The sequence below is a fragment of the Microcaecilia unicolor genome, chromosome 7 (genome assembly GCF_901765095.1).
Source record: "Microcaecilia unicolor chromosome 7, aMicUni1.1, whole genome shotgun sequence".
Lineage (NCBI taxonomy): Eukaryota > Metazoa > Chordata > Amphibia > Gymnophiona > Siphonopidae > Microcaecilia > Microcaecilia unicolor.
The window spans coordinates 42,079,238-42,105,519 of NC_044037.1; the positions used below are offsets into that span (position 1 = coordinate 42,079,238).

General features: G+C 44.6%; 1 protein-coding gene across 2 annotated transcripts in view; it reads right to left on the reverse strand.

Moving 5' to 3' along the window:
• Positions 1-26,282, reverse strand: part of LOC115473998 (transmembrane 9 superfamily member 2-like) — a 176,755-nt gene that overhangs the window by 18,004 nt on the left and 132,469 nt on the right. For both annotated transcript variants that reach the window (XM_030209257.1, XM_030209258.1), the window contains 2 exons: positions 11,087-11,198; positions 1,920-2,091 (listed from right to left, as the gene is read on the reverse strand). In XM_030209257.1, the coding sequence (XP_030065117.1) occupies positions 1,920-2,091; positions 11,087-11,198 (284 nt within the window). The remainder of the gene's footprint in view (positions 1-1,919; positions 2,092-11,086; positions 11,199-26,282) is intronic.

A 26,282-nucleotide genomic window follows, 5' to 3' on the forward strand; every position in this document is an offset into this window, starting at 1 on the left:
GTGCTCGGGCCCCAGGTTGAAGGCAGGGGCAACTTTTTGAAATGACACCCTCTATTCTTCCAAGTAGTATAGAAAAGTTCAGTCTCTAAGACGACTTATCCAATCCTTAACCCATTACAACAGGGATATGTTGAATGAAGAGGGTGGCAGAAGGTAGTGTGAGGAAAGGGAAGAATAAATAAAGCATCAGCTTTCTTCTAGAAACAATGCTAATTAGTCTAACAAGGGTGAGTTTTGTGAAATCAAGAAAATAGCAGCCACCTGTTACCTTAAGAGATTTTCAGCTTGTCATAGGGGAGAGCGTCAAGATGGCGGCACACTAAGTTTCGCTGGTGTTGGCTCTTGAAAGTTTGGAGAACAAAATTGTTTCCGCTTAAGAAATATGCCCCATACAAAACGTAAGGGGATTGTTAGAGCAGTTTCCTCGACTGCTGTACCGATATCCCCGCAACAACAAACAATCGAACGCTACACCACGAGACAACCGGTCCAACTTACCGAGAGGGGCCCTGCTGAAGCCACGGGGGAAGACACCCTTGGAATCTTGGGGTTTGATGTTTCACTCTCCCCTCCGGATTCTCAACCACCGCAACCGCCCGATGGTCGTCTTCTCAGACGGGACCTGCCCGACCCGGAAGAGGAAGGGGTTTTGGTCGTCGATCGAGGAACTCGAGGGGCGAGCCATGCAGGAGGCCAGGAGTTGGGGAAAGCCCTGGCTGAGCCGGGAGCTCAATTAAACAGACCGATTGCGGTGACTCTGGAGAGCATTTGGGACGCTCTCCAGAGAGTGGAATTGACAACGGCCAGATCAGCAGAAGATATCACAGCCTTAGTAGGTACTGTTGAAAATTTAAAATTTTCTTTAAACACATCTAAACAAGAAACTGTGGAGCAATTTAATATTGTTAAAAAGGATATTTCTCAGCTACAAGGAGTTTCAGCCTCAGTAATTAAAGACAATAATATAATACATCGTAGGCTTGAACAAATAGAAAACTATAACCGTAGGCTGAACTTACGTTTTTTGAATTTTCCCCAGGAGTTTGGAATTAACCCACAGGAAGCCTTTAAAACATATCTTCTAGAAATCTTGAATTTTACTACAGAGTCTTTGCCTCCTTTGAATAAAATATATTACATAGACACTAAAAAACCGGTGGATGATTCCCTTCAGGCATTACCATCTGAGATACGAACGGAAGAACTTAATATATCTGAGTTATTAGAAACCTCTTTAACTGTGGACTCCCAAAGAAAAACTTTAATAGTATCTTTCGTCTTCCAGCAAGATCTGGAAGCAGTAAAGCGTATGTATTTTAAAAAGATGCAGGCTCAATTCAGAGGGAAAAGAGTTTGGATGTACCCAGATATAACCAAGCAAACACAAGAAAGGAGAAAACTTTTTCTTTCTATGAGAGCTGAGGTGGTAAAACTGGGAGCGTCCTTTTATCTGAATTACCCGTGTAAGTGTGTCATCAAATACACGGGTATAAAATACATCTTTTTCCAACCAGAACAACTGAAAGAGTTTATAACATTGAAAAAAATTGGCTAATGTCATTTCCCAGTTTTGATGATAGAAATTGGAATTATGGATTTGGTAATGTGTGTTAAGCATATTTTCTTTGTGACAGAAATTATTGATTCAAGAAGTCTTCTTTCTCTTTACGCTCTCCTCTATGTTTGAGGTCTAAAGAAGAAACTATTACTATTGTTTTATTTAAACTTTGCTTATTGTAAAATTTTCCTTTCTGAATTACCTGTCAAGTGTAACAGCTTGTTATTTAATGAAATTAATAAAAAATAAATAATAATAAAAAAAAAGAGATTTTCAATTTATGCATGTACTGCATGTCCTACAAAAGTACCTATGTAGACATTTTAGAAGATAAGCAAGTTATAATGAAAACTTTACTTACCAGTGAAAAGGAAAAAGATTAAGACCATGATCATAGTGTAACCAAAGTACAAAATGGTGCTAGCAGTGCCTGTAATCAGGAGCTTAGAAACGAAGTAGTGGACTGCATAGATAAACAGATACACTGCAGTAAAGCTGCTGGTTAGGAATGATCTCCACCACCAATGATAATCCTGAAAAGAGTACACAATGCACAATTTCAGACTGAAAACAAATACATTTCACAAGAACAAAATCTTAGCATTGCAAATGTTGTCATGTTTATAAAACCTAAGGGCTCCTTTTGAGTAAGCTGAAGAAATCAATCATCTTATAATCCAACTAGTTAATGGCAAGAAACAGGGCAGTTAAACTCAGAAAATTGACTCAAATTCCCAAGTTGTTTTTTTTTTTTTTGGGGGGGGGGGGGGGGGGGAGATTGCTTTCACTGTGTGTCTACTACAGAACTATTTTTACAGGTAGATATGTCAGGTTTTTGTTTTTGTTAACCATCTTACAATTTTCCAGTTTATAAACATATAAACATAACATCTGACTTGAGAATTTTTTTATTCAACAGTACCATGTCACAATGAAGCTATGGTGAAGATGATCTACTTTTTTGGGATCTGATGGGTACTTGTCTTCAACAGGAGAAATCTGGGTCAGAAGATGCTATGCTCAATGGTCCCTCGTCTGTCTCAGCATGCCTTTAAAATTCTTATAAATCCAGGAAGGGGGAAATGTGTGTGAAAAGAGGGGATGTAAAGGAACCTAAAAGGCAAGAGGTAGCACACTTGACAGAGTGGCTATAGAGAAGAGAGTTGCTATCTAAAAAGTGGGGAAAGTAAGTGCAACATCCCTCTGTTCAAAGGATGGAAGGAAAAATTAGTTAAATTACCTGATAATTTTCTTTCCTTTAGTTCCAAAGGATCAGTCCAGACAAATGGGTTGTAACCATCCGCCAGCAGGTGAAGATAGAAAACTCTAAAGAGTTGTGCCTCATAAGCTCCTGCGCTTAGCAACCAAGCCAGTACTTGATAAAGCAGTGAAAGAACTACGAAATAAAGGGTAAAACTCGTGCCTTAGAAATAACCAGAATGATACAAACATCCAAAATTATATAGAACCTGGAAAAACCGAAACCATCACAGAAAGGCAGGCTCTGGACTGATTCTTTGGGATTAAAGGAAAGAAAGTTATCTGGTAATTTAACTATTTTTTCCTTCCATTACATCCCAAGGATCAGTCCAAATGGGATGTACAAAAGCAATCCTTAAGAGGAGAGGGACTGTGATATCCCTGCAGCGAGAACCATGGCCCCGAAGGAAGCATTTGCTTGCGCAGACACATCCAAACAGTAATGCTTAAAGGAATGAGAGGACGACCACGGTGCTGACCAACAGATCTCTGCCAATGAAATTGCCCTAGACTCTGTCAAAGAAGTCGCCAAAGACCTAGTAGAATGAGCCTTGGCGTACATGGGAGCAGATCTACCCCTCAGAATGTAAGCCAAAGAAATAGCCTCAAGTTATTGAGCCACTGTCGCTTTGGAGGCCAGAAATCCTTTCTGGGGTCCCGCAAAGAGGACAAAAAGATGATCAGACTGCTTGAAATCATTGGTAGTGGTAAGGTAGGGCATAAGGACACACTTCACATCCAACAGTCGCAGGGAAGCAATTCTGCAGAATAGACCTCCCTAGAAAAAGAAGGAAGAAACACAGTCTGACATGAAAAGGAGATACAATCTTCAGCAAAAAGGACAGAACTGTTTGTATGGAAACATCCAAGTCAGAAAAGCGGAGAAAAGGATCCCTGCAAGAGAGAGCTTGAAGCTCTGAAACTCTCCATGCCACTGAAATGGCATTGAAATACTGCCTTTAAAGTAAGATCTCTGATAGTTGCCAAACGAAGGGGCTCAAAGGGGGCAGACTGAAGAATCACTTGAAGACTCCACTGAGGATAAATATTGTGGAGAGGGGGACACAGATGAGTGACTCCCTTGAGGAATCACACTATATCAGGGTCAGCAGCTGAGGCATTCTGCATCTTGCCTCTATGACATGCCATCGCTGCCACCTGAACCTTGAGCGAATTAAGAGAGAAGTGTTTTTGAATCCCTCCTGAAGGAAGGATAAAATTTGAGACAAGGAAACACGAAATGGTGAAACGCCATTCTGTGCAGACCAGCTCTCAAAAGTTCTCCACGCTCTAGCATAAGAAGAAAAAGTGGGCCACTTTCGGGTTTGCAGCAAGGTAATAACGTCATCCACTTTCGGGCTTGCAGCAAGGTAATAACATTATCCACGTAACCCTTCTTCTTCAATCACGCCCTATCAAGAGCCAGGCTTGTAAGACCAAAGTACTGGACCTTGGTACAATAAGCCCATCTGTGGAGGAAAAGTCAACCACGGAGCGATTTGAAGATGGATGAGGTCCACATACCAAGGATGTCTGAGCCAGTCCAGAGCTACAAGAACGACCTTGCCAGGATGACATGCAATCCTGTGCAGTATCCTTCCCACGAGTGGCCACGGAGGAAACATGTAAAGAAGGCCATCCGATGGCCAAGGCTGTACCAATACAGCTGTTCCTAGGGAGTCTTTCTCCCTGAAGCGGCTGTAGCATCTATGTACTTGGGCATTGAGTCTGGATGCCATGATGTCTTGAACCAGAACATACATACATACATACATAGTAGATGACGGCAGAAAAAGACCTGCACGAAGGCCCCACTGTGACGAAATGAGGTGAAATGCAGAATTTGATAGCTGCCATTCCCCCAGGTTCAGAGACACTCTGCTGAGGAAATCCGTTTGCAAGTTCAGTGAACCCACTATGTGACGTGCCTCCTGGGCTAGAGATACACTCTTTGTTCCTCCTTGTCTGTTGATGTAAGACACGGCTGTGACATTGTCCAACAGCATGCGCACCATCCTCCTGCAAAGAAGAGGCATAAAGGCTAGTAGAGCTTTCTAGACAGCTTGAAGTTCCAATCTTGATGGACCAGGAAGCCTCCACTCTCGACCAGTTGCTGCCATACAACGGAGAATCTGAGCATAATCCCATGCCTGAAGGCAGGAAAGAGAGAAGCCTGAGCATAATCCCATGCCTGAAGGCAGGAAAGAGAGAAGCCTAAAAATTTGCTGTTTGAGCTGATGATGCCAAGGCATGAAATCCTTCCCTGCCTGGGTATTGAAGCACACTCTTACAAACTCCAAGGTCTGGGTGGGAGTGAGATGACTCTTGCTCTAATTCACCACCCAACCAGCGCAGGAAGAAGAGACAGGACTGTGTGTACTGCAAAGGCTCTCTTGATAAGAAAGCACCTGAGTAAGCCAATCGTTCAGGTAAGGATGTACCTGGATCCCTTGCCGGAGAAGAAAGGCTGACACCATAACTCTTGAAAATGTGTGAGGTGCAGTGGCGAGGCCAAAAGGCAAGACCTTGAATTGAAAATGATCTCCCAGGATCGGAGAAATCTCCTGTGAGGAAGCCAAATTGGGAAATGAAAATAAGCCTCCTTGAGGTCCAAGGAGGTGAGAAACTCGCTTGGCTGGACCAAGGCTGACAGAATGATGAGTCTCCATGCTGCAGCAATCAGAGATTTGTTCACCCCTCTGGGACTTCACTGTGAGGGCTACAAAAAGGGAGAGGCTCTTAAAGTGGAAAAGGGCTTCTTGCCTCCTCGAAAGAAAGACTGAGTCCGAGGAAAGCAAGGTTTTTGAACAGAAGCATTAGCCTTCCCTGGTCTATACCTCCACAAAACAAGACTTAGCCACCCAGAGATGAGGCTTAGGCTTGTCCTCAGGTAGCCGTTGGACCTTCAAATCTCTTCACCAGACTAGATTTAGATGCCACATCAGCGGCCCAATGCCTCAACCATAGCCAGCATCGCGCAGAAATTGCCAAGACCATACCTTTAGCTGTCGCTTGGAGAATATCATAAAGCGCGTCTAACAAATAGGACAACCCCGCCTCTAGGAGGCTAGTCCAACATAGGCAATTGTTGAATCCATGATAAAGCAGCCCTGGATAGAAAAGAAGAAGAAACTGCTGCCTGAGAATTTAACGCAGCTAGTTGAAAGGCAAGCTTTAAGGAAGCCTCAAGCTTGTGGTCATGCATATCCTTAATGTAGTGCCGCCTTCAACAAGGATAGTGATATGTTTAGTAATCGCCTTAATAAGGGCATCCATCTAAGGCAGAGCAAACTGCTCTAAATCAGACAGCAGAAAGGGATATAATTTGGACACAGTGCAAGCCACCCAGAGGTTAGGGGTCTCCACTGAGCTATAAGTTCCTGCATAGCCTCATGAATATGGAGAAATACAGGTGATCTCTTAGTACCTGACATAATAGATGGAGCAGGACCAGAGGAATGAGAAGCAGGGGAAGAAATGTTTAAAGTCTCCATAGATTTTGTGATCAACAGAGGCAACTCAGCTCTCAAAAACAGCCTAGCTACAGTAGGATCATCACCCTCATCTGCCTCTGAAATGTCCAAGTTAGGGACTTCAGCAGAACTAAGGCATTCAGAATACACAGATAAAACTTCCTCTGAGTGTAGAGGAGGAACATTCTCCAAATCCTGCGAAACGGAAAGTTTTAGTTTCTTAGGGAGCTGCTTTTCAAAAGCAACGTGAGGGGAAGAAGGAGAATCAGCTTGAGCTGACTTTAATAAAAAAAAACACTGATGTAGTATAAGAAAAAATTCAGGCAAAAACGGCAGGGCAGAGACTTGTACCCCTGCAAAACCAACATTCTAGGACACGGTAGTGGGCAATGAACCTGCTGACAAAATGGCTGCTGAAGCCTTGCGGAGCACAGGAGCCATTGATGCTGAGCCTGCCAAAGCCACTATCGGAGCGGGGCTGCATTGAACTCCCAGAGACGAAGTACTAATGGCCAAAGTAGGCAAAAGCGGCATGTCTACAGAAGTAAAGCAAAGCGTGCAGGAACCAGTAGCCAAAAGCTTACCCCCGCAGCACGAAAAAAACTTAAATGGCTCAGAAATACAGAATAATAAATATACTCACAAAAAACAGCCAGTCTTGTAACCTCCAAGGCACTGAAGCCCCACAATCTTCCCATAGCACAAGCACTCTCAAATCAAAAAGAACCACAGTGGCTATTTTATTTTTTTTTTAAAGATAGAGGTAGGAGGAAAAAGAGAAAGGAAGACAGAGATTGAGAGGTAGAAAGTGGCAACGGGGAAGCAGGGAGGGACCTAGACCATGAGGATTACACCTGAGGCACAGGATATTCTCAACCCCAAACTCGAACCTGCAAGCAAAACAGGAGGACACACAGAAGTCACCACAGAACACAGGAGCTGCTATCACGCCTGCTGGAGGTAAGAGAATACTGGGGCTTGGTTGCTAAGCGCAGGAGCTTATGAGGCACAACTCATTAAAGTTCTCTATCTCTACCTGCTGGCTGATGGTCAAAACCCATTTGTCTGGACTGATCCTTAAGACATTATGGAATTTACTGTTTAACTATAGGATGTCACTGTCCCATGGTTATAGGTACTGGCATTGCTTCTAAATCACTAGGCAGCCATATATGTAGTAAACAGCACATTTCAGTCACTAGGGGGCTAATGATCAAATTCCCTGTGCTGTTTTAAACGGTGAGAAAAATTAGTGCCTGAACAGCACAAGGAATTAAAGCCCCAATGATTAAAAACTAATAGCATGCAAATTTATGCATGCTGTTACTTTTGATCATTGGGGGAATTTTGCGAGAGGATTATGCCTGGGCATGCACTGAAGGCACAATCCTCCCGCAGAAGTTGTTTGACAGGTTCAGGCTGTCAAAAAAAAGCCCGGACCTGTCAAATAGGAGGCGTCCCCCCCCCCCCCCCCCCGGAATAAGCTTCCCTGGTGGCCTAGTGCCCCCCAAACTCCCTTCATACCTTAAGAAGGGAGGAGGAAGTAGCACTCCCTTCCTCCTGTGGCATCACCTTCAAAATAGCGAAGCACTGGGCAGGGCTTCTAAACCATATAAAGGAGTTTTTCACTTATATAGGTGCTGCCATTTTGAAGGCAGTGCCCCAGGAGGAGGGAGTGCTACCCCCTCCTCCCTTCTAAAGGTTTCAAGGGTGGAGGGGGGAGGTTTGGGGGCCACTAGGATCTGTGGGGGTAGGGTTGCCCATGGGGCCACCAGGGACATTTTGTTGGTCTCAGGGAGGGTTAGGGGTCCACCACACTTCCAGTCCCCTGTGTCCCTGTGTCGGGGGGGGGGGGGGTTAGGGGTTCTGGAGGTCCACCAGACCTCTAGCCCCTGTGTCGGTGTCCGGAGGCCTGGGGTTGGTTGGGGAGGCCTTAACCACTGGTGGGTGGGAGGTCCACTGGACTCTCAGGACAGATGGCGGCAGCCATGGTTTGGATGGGAGAGGGGGAGGAAGAGAGGAGCGTTAACCCCTTCAGCTGGCATAGGGTTAAGACGGCATTCCACTCGTACGATCAAAGTGCAGTGCTCTAATTATACAGGCCGCACCAGGGGCCTCTGTTCATTCTGTGCTGGTAAATACAGGAGCTAGTGGCCTCTAGCACCCGCATTTACCTTTGGCTGTTGGTATCACCATACGAAAACTGTACAGTTTAGTCATTAGGTACACTCCAGCGGAGTATGTGCCAAACATTTGAAAGTGATGCAGAACTAAATATATATTTTATACAACACTAGTAAAAGAGGCCCGTTTCTGGAGCAAATGAAATGGGCGCTAGCAAGGTTTTCCTCCCCAACACCCCCCCTTCTCCCTCCCTCCCTATCTACCTACCAACCCCTTCGTCGTTCTGACACCATTGCTCCGCACCTCCTGAACGCACCGTACGCCATTGCTCCACCCTCGACGTCATCACATTTGACGCGAGGGCGGGGCCCTGAGACTTGGCGATTTCGGTGGCTTCACCACCACAAACCCTTCAAACCCGTCTTGAAGGAAGTGACGTCACTGTCTTCAGAACGTTGAGGGTGAGTTTTATTATATAAGATATTAAATAGAACATTATAAATCCCCTTTAGGATCAAGGGATCCTGTGTGTGCTGTTGCAGGGATCATGGGCACATTATGTGAACAGGTTGCTTTGTCTAACAGTATTGATATAATCCTCGGTTTACCCCATTGCATATAAAACTTGTAGTTTTGATTTCCCAATTGCATTTCCTAATAAAATAAGACTACAAATCCCTGTATGTAATGGACCTCAGGACAGATCAACTCTGTCAGGCAAATCTGAACCAGCTGACAACCCTAGGTACAGACAAAGTTCTGGAGAAATGATGTGTCCAGCATAAGTAAGAATGGAGGGGCAAGGGACTCCCCTTAATGAGCCCTCTTCCTTTTCTCCCAGCAGGTCATCCCTTATCCATCAGAACTACCTCCTCCTACCTGCCCCATGAATAATTTCTCTTTTTTAACACTCCAGGTTCCCTCTGTTCACCTTTCTCATCAGACTCCCCCCTTTCACTTCCACACTCTTGTCCATTAGGTATCTCCTGCTCACCCTTCTCTCTGCTTCCCCATAGAAAAAGTGATTCCTTTTACCACATCATTCAGCCTCCTTCCCCCCCCCCCCCCCCATCTTATCAGGTCCTTATTCTTTTTTAGGTCTCCCTTCTACATCAGGAATCCCGTCTCCCCCTTAAAAATCAGGCACATGCTGGTCCCTAACTGGGATTCCCACCTTCCCCTCAATCATTGGCCTCCTTTCTCTTAACCCTTCTACTCTGGACCAGCTCTATTTCCCCTCCCACCCACTAATGCAGGCTGCTACCAGAGTCCAGGGAGACAGTCCTAGCAGAGAACTGCTCAGTGCTGAAGAGAAGAAGCTGAACTCGCCAATTTCCTCCTTTTCATGACACTTGCTCCACAGGTCTAAGCAGGCAGCCTGGCTAAACAGCAACCCTCCACATACTTCTCCCATTCCCTCCTCCTGCTTCTGGCCTTAACACAGATAGAAACTGCAGCAAGCTGACTAGCTCAAGATGACAACCAATCACTTCTGCCTGCTCCTGCTGTGTACTGCAATCTGCTTCCTCTGTGCTGCAGCATTCTGCTTCCTCCTCATGCCATACAAAAACTTCCTGCCATGCTGGCCCTTCCATCCAGGTAATTATGAAATTTTATGCAAATTATGCATGTGCTGATGCATATGATTTACATAAACTATGTACACATGTAATTATACAATTCCCCAAGGTGTATCTAGGTCTCACAGAATATTTTACAACAAAGAAAATGAAGTACACATGTGAATCATTAAGCCACCCCCCAGCAGGGGTAGGGGTGTGGCAGCAGTGAACGGAAGCATTTGGAAGGGAAAGCATTTGGCTCATTCTTAATGGAATTAATTCCAATCCACGTGTGTGGGTATATCTGAATGGGAGAGTAAGAATAGAGGAAGTCTGAAAGGGGCAATTTCCTAAGTGCTATGTGTCAGCATTTCCAATTTTCTATGCTACAGAAGCTGAAACTGCTTCTCCCAAAGGCTTTATTTCTCTGGAACCCCTTTGTTCAACCATTTTTGAAAGATGTGTATTTTCAAAAGTTTTCCCACATCCCAAATTTGGTCTCATTCTGTAGAATTTTCAGTGAATTGTCTCCCATCCCCCCCCCCCCCCCCCCCCCCCCCCCCGACAGAGAGATTCTCAATCCCTGATATATTAAATTTCTTTCCAACATCTGTTAGGTTGGAAAGAACAAAGACATATTTTCACTTACACATGTACCCTTTTAACAGACATGTAACAATATGCATCTTAATGATAGCTTCCCTTTAATCTTCCACAATCCAGTGTGGTTCAATTCAAGCAAAGATTCCTGTATCCTGGAAAGGACTGGACTCCCAAAACCACACAATAAAGCCCCACCAATCCCTGTACTGTGGCTTCGCTACAATTACATCATTGAGCTTTCTTTCAAATATCCTTGTATCTTAACACAACGATTGGGATTAGGCAGAAAGAATATTGCTGAAAACACAGGGTGTTAAAAACGCTAAACCAGGTGTTTTCTAGCTCCTAGACATAAGCTCCCACAAAGCATCCTCCCCTTCCAAGCCCCTAGTGCTCTACACGCTCAGGCCTGTTGCTGCCATATTCTCTGCAATATGAATTAAGCATGTCAACTACGCGATAATTATACTTTCATATGTAATATACAAGTCATAAAAATAACTTACCTCTGCACACAGGTGAAAATAGCACAACAAGATGGTAGCCTCTGAACATGTTATAAGAAGAATTATAAATACTAAGAACAGGAAACCAAACATATAGTACATCTGGTGAGACCTAAATCAGAGAAGAAAAAAACAAAGGTTTCAAAACCTAATGTTTGAGAGGTACTCTCAAACATAAAAACTGAGCAGAAACAACCAAGAAAGGTAACCAAGGGGGTTGGGTTTACTATGGGTTTTAGAAAACCTAGGCACCTCATTTACAAAGCCACCTCCTCCCCACAAAAAAAGAAATTGTGCGTCTATGGCAAAAAAAAAAAAAAGCTTAAGAAACCAGGATCTTAGTCTATCTATTCATTATTTCTCAAAAAAAGTGATAAACGGCATGTTCAGATCTGTAAGCCCTGTAAAGATGGAGAAAGATGACATGCAGTAGTCACGATCTGAAACACATCAGCACTACAAGGATATACCTGCACATCAACCACTTAACCAATACACAAACCAGCATGAAAACAAAACACAGTATATCCCTCTCCCAGAGACTAGTCTGCTAAGTAAATAGTGTGCATCTGGAAGATAGGGGAACCATCTTTGCACTGAGATCTGTGCCAACATCATGGCTTCCAGCAGAACCTGAAGCAGACTACAATCATGAAAATGGGAGATACAAATGAGCAAGCAGTGTCAGCCAAATTCACCACAGTAGCTTCCTCCACCAAGACAGTGTGAATGGAAAGATTACAAAATTCTAATACTAAATGAATTCAAACCTCTGTGGGCAGATTTCCATTCAGTGAAAGTATTAGTACTCCGGATGCAAAATTAGATTTTGTGGGCTTGCAGATAAACAGAGTTTGAGCAAAGAATGAGTGGCACCAAGGTCAGAGAAACAAGCTCAGCTGGTACTTTATACTATAGACGCAAGTTGGGTCATATCAGGATAACATTATTGAACCAAATAATAGATTTCCGGCATTCTAGAGGGCGACCAAGGAATTGGTCACATTATCTTTCATTCAATCTTTCTTAAAAGTTGCCCTGCAGCCAGCTGAGATTTTACCTAGGTAAAGAAATGAAACTTGAGATATACCTGAACATTACCCAAGGCCCAAGAACTACAGATAATGCAGGCCTCCCACTGTTTTGCAATAGACTGCAATCTGTGATTTTACTTCCTTAGATCAAGTCTTTCTCTCTGAAGGCCAGCATAGATATGGGCCTTTCTAAAACAGAGAAATCTACTTTTCAGCAGTCTTGCTTTGGCCTTGGATATCAGAAAACTGCCAGAAGAGAAAGAGAATCTTCTGCAAGTGATAAGTCATTTTGGCTATGAGCCACAAGATCAGAACACAGAAGTAATTGGAGACTAGGCACAGAAAGAAAAGTAACAATTAAAATGCTTTTGTGGTAGGCTATGACTAGACTAGCTCTGAAAACGTTAGTGGACATTTCTGCATAGCAGCAATGATTAAATAATTTTGAAATGATTTACAAAATTTCTAATGTCAGATCAATGTAGTTTTGTCACCAGCTACTGTATGGGTATAGCTAACCTGCTGACTTGTTACTCTGTATGGAAGCTTATAATAATGGGGTGAAAAGTAAATCTGTGATCTGTTCCTTTATATAATATATAACATGAGGAGGACAAGCAGCTTTGTGTACTTTGTTTTCCTGTAGCTCTACGCTACAAGACAAGCTTTGAGGTTAGAGAAGCAGGTTATAAACTGGGAAAGCCAGGGTTCAAATCCAGTCTCTTCCACAGACACAATGACCTTGAGCAAGTCACTTTACCCTCCAATGCCTCAGTTTAGACTGCGAGCCTATTTGAGCAGGGAAAAGCAAAGTTACTCATCTGTAGAATGAATATTCTGACCAATGGGTGATGTCATCTGAGGAAGTCCAGTGTGGGAATTGCTCCCAGAGACTATTCTAGAAGCCTTTGAGAGCAACTTACTGTGCATATGCACATCTTCCCACCTACCAACACCACACGGGACCAGATCAATCTAATACTCTAGCGGATAGAATGCAACTCCAAGGGGAGGCAGGCGGAGCAGTCAGAACATGCAACCTGCTGTTCCTGCCACAGGCGAGTAACTTCACCTTCTCCAAGGACAAGCAGGATGCATTTATTCTGACTGATGGGAATCCCTAGCTATCAGGTTTCTCTGAAACAAAAAGGAGCAAAAATGAAGCCTGCAACAGGTAGGGCCTGGGAACTTTAATCAAGCATCAAACAAATATGAAAAAAAACATTTTGGGGGACAGTCTTGAAAAGAAACAAATGGATTGGGGGGGGGGGAGTGGGGGAGTCAAATTCTAGACCTCAAATAAGTTCTGAAGGGCTGTCTGACCAAACTGGCCATCGCATCCGAATCTTGCTCTAGATAGTAGCGAGACATGAATGTGTAGACTGAAGATTTGTTAGGTTAACAGGGATTTATCTCTGACCAGCTCTCTTAAATAAAATTCAAGGCGAGTTACAGCTACTCAAAGAGTAGCTGACTTCAAGTGAGTTAACTAACTCAGCCAAGGCTCTGATATTGAGAGCCGTGACATGACTCACCAGAGTCAGCCCAGCCTGGGCACAAGTAAAATACAAGCAGTCTGTGAGCCAATTCAATAGAGTGCGCTTACTGATGGCAGCCTCACTCCTGTTTGGGTCAAAACAAAGAGTTGGGTGAACTTTCTGTGGGGTTTAGGCTGCTCCACATAGAAGCCCAAGACTCTCTTGCAGTCCAGAGTATGCAGTGTGCTTTCACCTTTATGGGCATATAAGTACAACACTACCTTAGGAAGGAGCTTAGGACATGTGTGCAAAACCGTTCTGCTGTAAATAAACTCTGTAAGATGGAACAGCTACTATGGCCTGGAGCCCACCACCACCAAAAACAAGACCTTCCAGGTCAGATGACAGGTATCAAGTGGTTCAAAAGGAGCTTTCATTAGCTGTGATCCCATGATATGGGGGGGGGGGGGGGGGGCTTTTGTTTGTTTGTTTTTGGAAGTAAAAGCAAACCCCTCATGAAGCAGGCAACTAAAGAGATGGGCATACAGGTTAGGGCAGGGAGCACAGTTTAAGACATTCAAGAAAGATGTGCAGGAAGGAGACCAGGGGCGTAGCCACTTTTGCTCCAGGCCCGCCCAGCCCCTTCTGCCCGCTCTCCCCATCCACGTGGTCTGCTCACTTTTACTGCCCTGAAGCACCGTTCTCCCTCAAGCACCAGCGATTCTCATAGCTAGCCTTCTGCTAGCGCGCATCGTCGGGGCCTCTTCTCAGGCACGTCCCGCCTACTCTGCAACTTCCTGCGTCCCACCTTTGCGGAAAACAGTAAGTTGCAGAGTAGGCGGGACGCACCTGAGAAGAGGCTTCAACGACGCGCGCTGGCAGAAGACTGGCTATGGGAATCGCCGGTGCTGGAGAGAGAACGGTGCTTCAGATCAGTAAAAATGACCAGAACTGACCATGTGCAGGGGGCTGTCACGGGGGGGGGGGGGGTAGCGGGCGGAGAGGAAACGCGGCGGACGGGGGTGGTGGTAGCGGGTGGAGAGGAAATGCAAGGCCTGTGCCCACCCAGTCCACCTCCAGGCCCATCTAAAAATTAAACTCTGGCTACGCTACTGAATGAGACTATGTGAATTTTGCATCTAACTACTTGTCACTGGTCCATAGCCCCATTGGCTTCCCTTTTTGCCTAGTGATGTAAGCCCTATGCATGATTTTATACTGAAGTTCTTGTAGTATTGCACTGTAGGTAAAGGCCAGCAGTCTCTCAAACAAAAGCATTGAAGTTTGGGCTGTGACATCCTCTGCAACATCCAGTTCCCCGAGTTTGGCTAGCTGTTCAAAATGGAGAGTTGATCTCTTCTCCAGTGACAACTGATACCACTGTAAGACTGTTCTGTTTTGAGGGAGTTGCAGGAAAATCTTATCTAGGGTAGTAAAACACAGCATACTGCATGGGTTTTTCTGTAAAGCAATAATAATGTTGGACCTGAAAGTATTGTAATAAATTAATATGGGATCTTCTATTCTTCTTTCAGCTGTGCAAATAGGGAAACGTTCTGAATCCAGCTCCACTATCTACACCAAATAATGACAGCCAGTGCCATGCCAGCCCAGAAACCAAAAAACACCTATGCCTGCGGGGGAGTCCTCATTAGCCACTAATGGTATAAAAGGGGCTTCTCCCCTTTGCATTTCCTATTCTGGACCTCCACCAAGACCATGCAGCCCTAAATGCACAAAAATAGGACAGCAATTTGGTGGGGTCATTAGTGATGTTGAAGTGACCATCTAAAATCAGATGATAGTGATCGTAAGGGGAATGTTTGGTAAATACTTGGGAGTAAAACTGGTTGGAGCATAGACACTACGAATGGCTACCCTTAGTCCCTGCAGTTCACCCACAACAAAATGCCCCTCAGGATCCTGAAATTGCATGCGTAATACAAAGACAAGTTTCATGTTTAGCAATATTACAACATCTCTTTGGTGACCATTGTAGGCCATGTGGAAAACCTCCTCCCACTCAATCTCTTCAAATTTCTCATGTTCCATCTTATAGTTTATTGAGATTTGCTATACTGCTTAAGACTAACTTGTAGATCACAGCGGTACAAAATCAAAAAGCACAGAAAAGGAAACAAACTACAATATGTTGACAGGAAAGAAATTCACACATACATCATGCTACAGAGTAAAGATAAGACAGAGTAGAAAAAGGGAACTAATACAAAGCCTGGGGAAGAATTGGAGAGAATGGATAGTAGTATACAGTACAGCGATGGTTAGCTTAGTGGCTACTCCCCGAAAGGACCAAACGCTTGGGTAAAAAGCCAGCCTTAAGCCCTGTTTTAAAACTTTTGAATGAAAGTTCTGCGCGTAGGTAAAGGGGGAGGGAATTCCAACATGAGGCGGCAACGAAAAAGAATGCCCGACTCTTGTAAATTCTAGCTGAGCAAATCTAGGACTCGGCAAAACTAAACAGTAGTCATTTAATGATCAAAGACAACTGGCTGGAGAATATGGGATCGTGAAACTAGATAAGTAGTGTGGGAGTCCAAGTCTGTGAGCCTTGAAAGTGAGTGTTAATATGCTGATGGATGGGAAGCCAATGATATTTCTTAAGCAATGGAGGAACTATTGCAGGAGACTCAAATGTGTCTCCTGCAGTAGCACCACATCTGCCCTTTTGTTCTGAGATCTTACAAAATTCTAGATCTGTTAATAGGAGAGTGGACAGCATCAATACTCAAAAGTTAAAACTTTTAAATCAGCCAATACCCAGCTCATACAGAGGTAATTTAAAATCAGAGAACTATTATATTGCTTCATTGGGGTCTCCTAGCAAGACACCCTAGGGCGTTTTCTCCTCCTCCTCTTAGCATATAACTCTCTAGAATGATACACTGAGTCAGCCTCCTTTCCACTCCCCAGTTACCGACTCCATCCTCACTATAATCTAAAGCCCTCCCACCTAAAACAACCCCTTCCCCACACCAAACCTGCTCAACTCCATCATGCCCACTCCCTAACCATTCTACCATCCACACATTACACAGCTGCAAAAACCATCTCCACTCTCCCCCCAGGAAAACATTCTGTCTGAAACAAAGAGTACAAAGATAGGTGGCGGAAAAATAAAAGCAGACTTGGAGCAGTTATGGTATGTAGCGTTATGCGCACTAATAATATGGGACTCCTTTGTTGATCAGCCTGTGAGCACCAGTACTGACTGATAAATACCAGGGATTGTGTGCCGCGAAGATTAACACTCAAGCATCATCACAGCCCATACACCATAGCTACTATTGCAGAAGTGCACATGCAAACCCAGCTCTTCCCCAACACATAAGTGAACAAATACTGTTCACAACATGACAATCATGAAGCAGTTCCCTACCCACTACAAATAGTGGAATAAGATGGCCACACAAACTGAGAAAGTTTGCCAAGGAATGATAAGGGGTACCAACGGAGCTCAAGGAGAAATAATTTGAGCTATTACCGTCAGCTCGCATGACGATAGCCAGTCTCAAAAACTAAAGAGGACACAATCATTAACATAAATACCAAAGCGTTATGGCCTTGCTGAGTATGCCATAACAACATATGTGCTTAACAGTTCTCATGACTGTAGTAACTTCTCCAGGAACAGGTGCAGCTCCTCCATCATTGTAAGACAGCAATTGTCATGTGTCACAAAGACCTTGGCTGAGTATTGCAGCATGAATCGTACTCCTTTATTACATAAAATTAAGTACAATATGGCGTATGAGTTCTGCATGGAGACAAAACCCCAGCAGAGAAGTCTTGGAAAAGCAAAATATTAACACCACTGTAATCCAGATTTACATAGTAGATGACGGCAGAAAAAGACCTGCACGGTCCACCCAGTCTGCCCAAGAAGATAAATTCATACGTGCTACTTTTTTATTTGTACTGTCCTCTTCAGGGCACAGACCGTATAAGTCTGCCCAGCACTATCCTCGCCTCCCAACTACCAGTCCCGCCTCCCACCACCAGCTCTGGCACAGACCATATAAGTCTGCCCAGCACTATCCCTGCCTCCCACCACCGGCTCTGGCACAGACCATATAAGTCTGCCCAGCACTATCCCCGCCGCCAAACCACCAGCCCCGGCACAGACCATATAAGTCTGCCCAGCACTAGTCCCGCCTCCCAACCACCAGCCCCGGCACAGACCATACAAGTCTGCCCAGCACTAGCCCTGCCTCCCAACCACCTGCTCTGCCACCCATTCTAGGCTAAGCTCCTGAGGATCCATTCCTTCTGCACAGGATTCCTTTATGTTTATCCCATGCATGTTTGAATTCATGGGATAAACATAAAGGAATCCTGTGCAGAAGGAAGGGATCCTCAGGAGCTTAGCCTAGAATGGGTGGCAGAGCTGGTGGTGGGAGGCGGGGATGGTGGTTGGGAGGCGAGGATAGGCGGGGATTTCTCTTCCATCTGTAAAAATCCATAAACTTGCTTTCTTCAGCATAATCTAGCTGCTACAGGTCTAGGTCTGTGCTCTCCCTCATGCATTAAGCCAATGAGTTGCACTCTCCACGCCCAAGATTCCATCTTTCATTTGCTGGCCCAGCGTTTTAGGGAGCTATTGTTCAACGAATTGCTAGGGGTCCTGTTCTTTCACAGCTTCAGGCACCCTGATAAGTGGGATGTTGTTTCAACGACTGCTCTGCTAGTAACTTACATTGCTGCTGCTAATATTCTCATTTCCACCTCCAACATTCTAATTAGCTATGCATTCCTCTACCTGCTCAAAGTGTAGCCTGACCTTCCAGGATATCTTTCATATCTTCAATAGATGCATGGAGTTTTGCTAGCTTGTCAACCATAGAGGGGTGCCAAACTTTTGATAACATCCGCAGTGTCCTCCATCTGATATGATTATCCACTGAAAAGACTTCTAGGGTTAAATGGTCAGTATTATCAATGGAGAAGGGTAGATAGTGGGGTTCCCCCAGGGACTGTGCTGGGACCGTTGCTTTTTAACATATTTATAAATGATCTAGAGATGGGAGTAACTAACGAGGTAATTAAATGTTTGATGACGCAAAGTTATTCAAAGTTGTTAAATCACAAGAGGATTGTGCACCCAAGCATCCTTCTAGCTTTCACCGTCGCCTTTTCTACCCATTTGGCCACCTTAATATAATCATTTAGACAGCTCCTCTGCTGGAAATGGGTCTCATATGGTGGGAGGGACCTGAAGGGAAGTCTGTAGTAGACATCTCCTCTGAGAAGAACTCAGGCTCTTCATCAGAATCCCAGGAGTGCGCAGACTCGAGACACATAAAAGAAACCTGTTGAAGTCAGTCTCTGCCTCACTATTGAGATACTGAGGATTCCTGGTGCAATAGTAAAGCTTCCTCCCCCAAAGCACTAGAAATGGACACTGATGTAGCTAACCTTAACTCCAGTATGGAGTCCTTTTCAGGAAGGGCATGGGTCTGAAGTTTGATAATAATGAACCTGTCTGGGCCTTCACTGAACAAAGGTGCAGAGGCCTAACTGTTTGCCTGCTTTTAAAATCCTGTCATTTGTCTGACCTAGAAATAAGAAGCTGACAGGCTGGCTTTTGCAGCTTGCTTGCAGCTTGCAGAAAGAGGAACTAAGTTCCAGCTAGAGATGTAGGACAGAATGTGTGAAGGAGCTCTTTGCAAATTATCTGGATATGCAGGTGATGTAAACACAAGATCTCAGGTTGCTGGTGAAATGGACCATGGAGCAAGTTCATAAACAAACTTATCAGGCTTATGCTTCTGGAGACCACCCAAACTAATCTTGATTAGTTTTTGTCAAAAAGAGGAACATAAAAGGGGTAGGTGTAATTATATGCATCCCATAGACATAATGTTAAACTATTCATATAAAAAGGAATGTATATCCTATATCTGCGAGAAATTACTCTGAGACTGCATCTGTTTGTAGCCGGGTACTCTCCTGTGAGAAAAGCCTTAGATTGTACTGATACTGCCTGTCTGTTTTTCTAACGGGGTAAGTGAATAAAGCACAAAGATTCTTTTTCTCATATCTAGTGGTGTCTACTTTGTTTCTCCCTAACCACCGGAGTGCATGGAGTATTCCTCTGGGTTGGATAGAACAAAGAAATATTCAAGTACTGGTTGGATCACATCTGCCCTCACTGCGTTAAGTGAAGCAGTGTTATATCTGCTCCAAAAAGACTGCCAAAGATGTAAGCATTACAGTAGTGGTAGCCACATTCCCCTTGATTCACTTGGGGTATATCAGAACAGAGGTCTTGAGTCAGTGGAGGCTGTTGCACCCTCTCTAATAAAAAGATAATGAGTTGTTCTTGCATTGAGGGTGCTTTGATGATACCGGCAACATCAGTGCCCTTGATACCACACTTCAATGGGTAATTATGTCGAGAACCTGACTTGCATACGCTGCCTTCGTGGCATGCAAACCTAACTCACAGATATCCATTATGGATGTCCTGAAAACTTGACTGGCTGGGTGTGACCTGAGAACTGGGTTGAAAACCACTGTCTTAAGACGATGTTTTTGCACAGTTGAATATTTATTGGCCATTTTACAGGAAACATACCTGTGTACCTCCAAACATGGTAAACTAAAGTAATTAGGTAAAAACTGTGTTAATCCTTGTACAGAGGAAAAAGAAGTGTGGCAATTTATTATGAAATATAGTAATTTTGTTTGCGATACCAAAATTGTTAACCCTTGTGTTAGTTTTCTTGTCACAGGGTACTGATGTAGATGTTACTTCCTATATATATCTATGACCTAAGTGAATCAAACTTTTTTTCATGGACAAAGAAATGCTGTTCACAAAAGGGATCTACATTACCAGACATGAACGATGGGATGGACTGGCCCGGCCCAGCCCTTAATGTTAGTGAAAAGGGGTTGTTTCTTGCACAGGAGTACGAGGTATCTGAGGCTGGCAGATATCTTGAGAAATAGCACCTGCGAGAATTACACTCTTTGAACTCTCCCCCATACTTAATTTTTTCTCTCCACTTATTGAAATTAATTAGAATACAACCATCTTGTAGCAATATATTTAACAAACTATTCACAAAACTCATTATCTTGAAGTCTGATATTGCATAATACCCATCATCTGAACACCTTTACAACCTTTTAACCCCTGCCACACTACCACCCCCGCATCCACATACTGCTATTTCCTCCCTCTGGCCAACCCTTACCAAAGGCAGTCCTTCTGTATCCAATAAAATTTGTCTTATTATCCTATATAATAATTCTCACCTCCAACGTTCTGTGCTTGGGACCGTGGCTCCCTGGAGGTGGTGGTCTGCTAGGCAGACACACACTGATGTCACTGACGTCAGGACAGCTGATTCCAAGGCAAGGGGAGGAGTAGGGAAACACGAACAGCGTGTTTCCCTAACTCCTCCCCCTGCCTCGGAATCATCTGTCACCCCCTGTGCTACGGCCCCCTCGACCCCCCCCCTCAGCCCGCCGAAAACCACCCCCCCGCCGTTGTGGACTACCTGTGCTGACGGGGGACCCAAACCCCCAACAGCCGAAGTGCTGTTGTGCCCTTCGCGTTGTTCATCTTCTCTGCAAGTTTCTCTGCGTGCATCTGACGTCAGACGCACGCAGAGAAACTTGCAGAGAAGATGAACAACGCGAAGGGCACAACAGCACTTCGGCTGTAGGGGGTTGGGTCCCCCGTCAGCACAGGTAGTCCAGAACGGTGCCACCGTGGCGGGGGCAGTTTTCGCCGGCACGGGGGGGGGGGGGGGGAGAAATTGCCTGCCTAGGGCCCGTTTCCTTGCCTTCAGAAACGGGCCTTTTTTACTAGTTTTAAATAAGCCATACTTTTTTAACCAGCAGCTACTATACAATTGTTCCTTTCACACTCAGCATGCCAAGGCTCATTACCAAAAAGATTAAAATTCCCATTATTCACAGCAAACTGGTTCAATTCTCCCATCACATCTTAACCCTTCCCTACCACACACCCCTAATTGTTTATAGTTTTCCATTTATCATCTCATTTCTCTAAATAAGTATCTAGCCATCCCCACTTTTCCACTACCTCAGTATACTTTCCATTCTGAATATTTGCTAATTCTTCCCAATACAACCAAACCTACTCTACCAACCTCCAATGACCTCCAGCACGCTCCAATGACCTGTGATACTGCACCTCACTGCCACCACTAATCCTTTTTTTTTTTTTTTTTGGTTATCCAGAAATAAACAAAAACACTCCCATTTTTATTAATCTCCTCGTGTTCTATTAATTCTCCTTGGTATCAGCCCCAACAATACTTTGGGGTCTAACCACAATCCATATTTCCCTATCACTATCCTCCAACATTCCCTTTATTTTGGGATATGACTATCAAATATGCCATAAAGACCCCTCCTCATCACAGCCCCACCAGCATTTATCAGACACTAGAGAAATTCTTAGCAACTTTGCTGGAGTCAAATACTACCTATAAAGGATTTGTATAGGTATTCTCTTTAAGCAAGGTGCTTAATAAATTTTTGTTACATTTGTACCCTGCGCTTTCCCACTCATGGCAGGCTCAATGCGGCTCACATGGGGCAATGGAGGGTTAAGTGACTTGCCCAGAGTCACAAGGAGCTGCCTGTGGGAATTGAACTCAGTTCCTCAGTTCCCCAGGACCAAAGTCCACCACCCTAACCACTAGGCCACACCTCCATGCCATCTTGGTCAACTGCTCCCCAAGTCCTTCTCTCTCATGCCTCCATAAATTTAAATGAACAAAATGTCCTACTAGCTAATTTTGTAACTGTGCTCTTCAGGACTCCCACAGATCTTGCACCTGATTCACTACCGCATCTTCCCAAAGCTGTACCTGTAGCATTGATAAGTAGTCTCCTACCGGGAAAGAAAATTGCTCATACAGCTTGCTAAATGAAAGAATCTACCTTCATACACAAGTAGGCAAAATTGTTTCAAACCCTTTTCCATCTATCTCTGAATATTCCCCTCTCTCTCCCCAGCATGAAACCCTCTTCCATCCTGATTGCCGTCCCTCTGAACAATTTTCCTTAACCCTTTCACCACGAGACTTCTTCCCAAAGCTCCACAAATGCCTTGTAAAACGGTCAGTAATCTCTTGCCACCAACAACCTCTCCAAGGCCTCAGATTGCCTCTATCCCATACCACCTGCTCCAGCTGTACTACTGGTTTAGCCATCCCCTCTTCGCAGTTACCACGTTTTAAATTATGCTGCATAGTACAACCTACAATTGGGCAACGCCAAGCCTCCCCAATCTATGCTCCTATAGAAAATCAAATTTGCCATACTTGGCCTATTCACTCCTCACACAAATAGAAATTCCCCTCAGCAATTCTGCCAGAACACCCTTAGGTACCGCCATAGGTAACACCTATACTAAAATAAGTATAGTAGTTTTGACAGCACATTCATCTTGACTACTGCCATTCTCCCCAACTTTCTGAATGACTCTTTATGTTTCTAATAAGATTATTTTTTTAAATAATTCTATTCATAATGCTTCCATAAATCTACTCCCACCTAAACTCCCAAATACCTTATTTTCTTAGCACAATAAACAGGAAACAAGCTTTCAAACTGGACAATTCCTGCTCCCCCACCAGCATTAATTACCTTCAATTTATCCTATTTAATTTTGAATCCTGGATACCCCCTTTTTGACTCCTTAATTAATATCCCAAGGAAAGAAGGGGCTGGGCTACATATGTGTCATTAGCAAAAAGGATAATTTTGTGTTCTTTCCCCCCTCTCCCTGCTCCCACACACTTTTACACCTTTAATATAGGGGCATCATCTAATTGCAAATGGCACCACCAACAGTCCAAACAATAGAGGCAAGAGGGGGCACCCGTCTAGTTCCTCTCTCCAACTGAAAGGGCTCCAAATATTCTCCATTAACTTTCGTCCTACTCACTAGTTTCTCATAGAGCTTCCCCATCCATATGCTAAAATTATCTTCAAATCCCACTCTCTGAAGGACTTTCATCAGATACTCCCAAATCCACCCTATCAAAGTCTTTTCCTACATCTACTGCGACCATCATCCCAGGTTCCAATTTCCTCTGGGCTACCAACCAGCTTATTTTCGAAAGAGAAAGACGCTCATATTTCGACCCAAATCGGGAGATGGGCGTCTTTCTCCCGTGTGCGACCAAATCGGTATAATCGAAAGCCAATTTTGGTCGTCTTCAACTGCAGTCCGTCGCAGGAACGAACAAAGTTCACGGGGGCGTGATGAAGGCGGGACTGGGGCGTGGTTATCGGCCAAGGAGAGATGGGCATCTTTAGCTGATAATCGAAACAAGAAGAGCGTTTTTGACGAGAATTTGGTCCGCTTTATTTGGACCCTTTTTTTTCAGGTCCAAGTCCCAAAAAAGTGCCCCAACTGACCAGATGACCACCAGAGGGAATCGGGGATCACCTCCCCTGACTCCCCCAGTGGTCACTAACCCCCTCCCACCCAAAAAAACCCACTTTAAAAACTTTTTGTTCCAGCCTCTATGCCAGCCTCAAATGCCGTACCCACCTCCATGACAGCAGAATGTGTTCTATCCTCTGACAGCCTTTCCCTGGTTCTGATGTGGCTCTCGGGTGAGTGTGACACCTTTTCTGTTATGTGCACTGCAGAGTCACATCAGCAATGCATTGTGGTGGATGTAAGGTATTGGGCTCCGTGATTCCAGTAGCTTGCGTTAAATGCTCACGATGTTGTTAGTTGGTAGGCTCTACTCCCATGGTGCTTTTCCCCCTGCTTACTGGGTCAGTGTGTGCCCTGTTTTGTTTCCGGTAGTCCATTAGGTAGTGGCCATTTTTGTAACACAGTTTTAGATCCCTTTCATGTGTTAGCCACATTACAGCACTTAGTTCTTCCCTTGAATGTTGCTGAAAGAGGGCATTGTACAGCATTCTGCCAGCTCTGACCTACTGCTAATCTCAGTACCAGGAAAACTCTTTGCCAGTGGGGCACAACCTCTGATCTGCAGTCAACTGTGAGTAAACGTGTTTATTCAAATAAAGGACTTTTTCAAAGAAATTAGTCTTCAGGTGTCAACTGGTGTGCCAAGGTTATACAGCAGCAACAAGTCCTACAGGCGTGCGTGTATGCAGGTCCCTGGAGCACTTTTAGTGGGTACCGCAGTGCACTTCAGGCAGGCGGACCCAGGCCCATCCCCCCTACCTGTAACACTTGTGCTGGTAAATGGGAGGCCTCCAAAACCCACTGTACCCACATGTAGGTGCCCCATTCACCCCTAAGAGCTATGGTAGTGTTGTACATTTGTGGGTAGTAGGTTTTGGGGGAGGGGGTTGGGGGCTCAGCACCCGTGATAAGGGAGATATGCATGTAGGAGCGTTTTCTGAAGTCCACCGCACTGACCTCTAGGGTGTCCAGTTGGTGTCCTGGCATGTCAGGGGGGCGAGTGTACTACTTATCCTGGCCCCTCCCACGACCAAATGGCTTGGATTAGGACGTTTCTGAGCTGGGCGTTTTTATTTTCCATTATCGCTAAAAAAAAAAAACAAACGCCCAGCTCACAAACGACTAAATCCATGGCATTTTGGTCCGTACAAACTGTATTTTCGAAACGAAAGTTGGACGCCCATTTTTTTTTTTTTTCGAAAATACGGTCTGTCCCACCCCTTCACGTACCCGTTCTCAGACATAGACGCCCATGGAGATGGGCGTTCGCGTTCGATTATGCCCTTCCAAGAGTGCCTGGAGAGTTCTCTATTATATCCTACCTATCCACCCAGAATAAAACCCAACTAGTCTATATAATTTACCAAACCCATAATTTCTCTCGTTAACCATGAAGCCAACAGCTTCACCAAAAATTTTTTTACATCCACATTAAGTAGAGATACAGTGGGGGAAATAAGTATTTGATCCCTTGCTGATTTTGTAAGTGTGCCCACTGACAAAGACATGAGCAGCCCATAATTGAAGGGTAGGTTATTGGTAACAGTGAGAGATAGCACATCACAAATTAAATCCGGAAAATCACATTGTGGAAAGTATATGAATTTATTTGCATTCTGCAGAGGGAAATAAGTATTTGATCCCCCACCAACCAGTAAGAGATCTGGCCCCTACAGACCAGGTAGATGCTCCAAATCAACTCGTTACCTGCATGACAGACAGCTGTCGGCAATGGTCACCTGTATGAAAGACACCTGTCCACAGACTCAGTGAATCAGTCAGACTCTAACCTCTACAAAATGGCCAAGAGCAAGGAGCTGTCTAAGGATGTCAGGGACAAGATCATACACCTGCACAAGGCTGGAATGGGCTACAAAACCATCAGTAAGACGCTGGGCGAGAAGGAGACAACTGTTGGTGCCATAGTAAGAAAATGGAAGAAGTACAAAATGACTGTCAATCGACAAAGATCTGGGGCTCCACGCAAAATCTCACCTCGTGGGGTATCCTTGATCATGAGGAAGGTTAGAAATCAGCCTACAACTACAAGGGGGGAACTTGTCAATGATCTCAAGGCAGCTGGGACCACTGTCACCACGAAAACCATTGGTAACACATTACGACATAACGGATTGCAATCCTGCAGTGCCCGCAAGGTCCCCCTGCTCCGGAAGGCACATGTGACGGCCCGTCTGAAGTTTGCCAGTGAACACCTGGATGATGCCGAG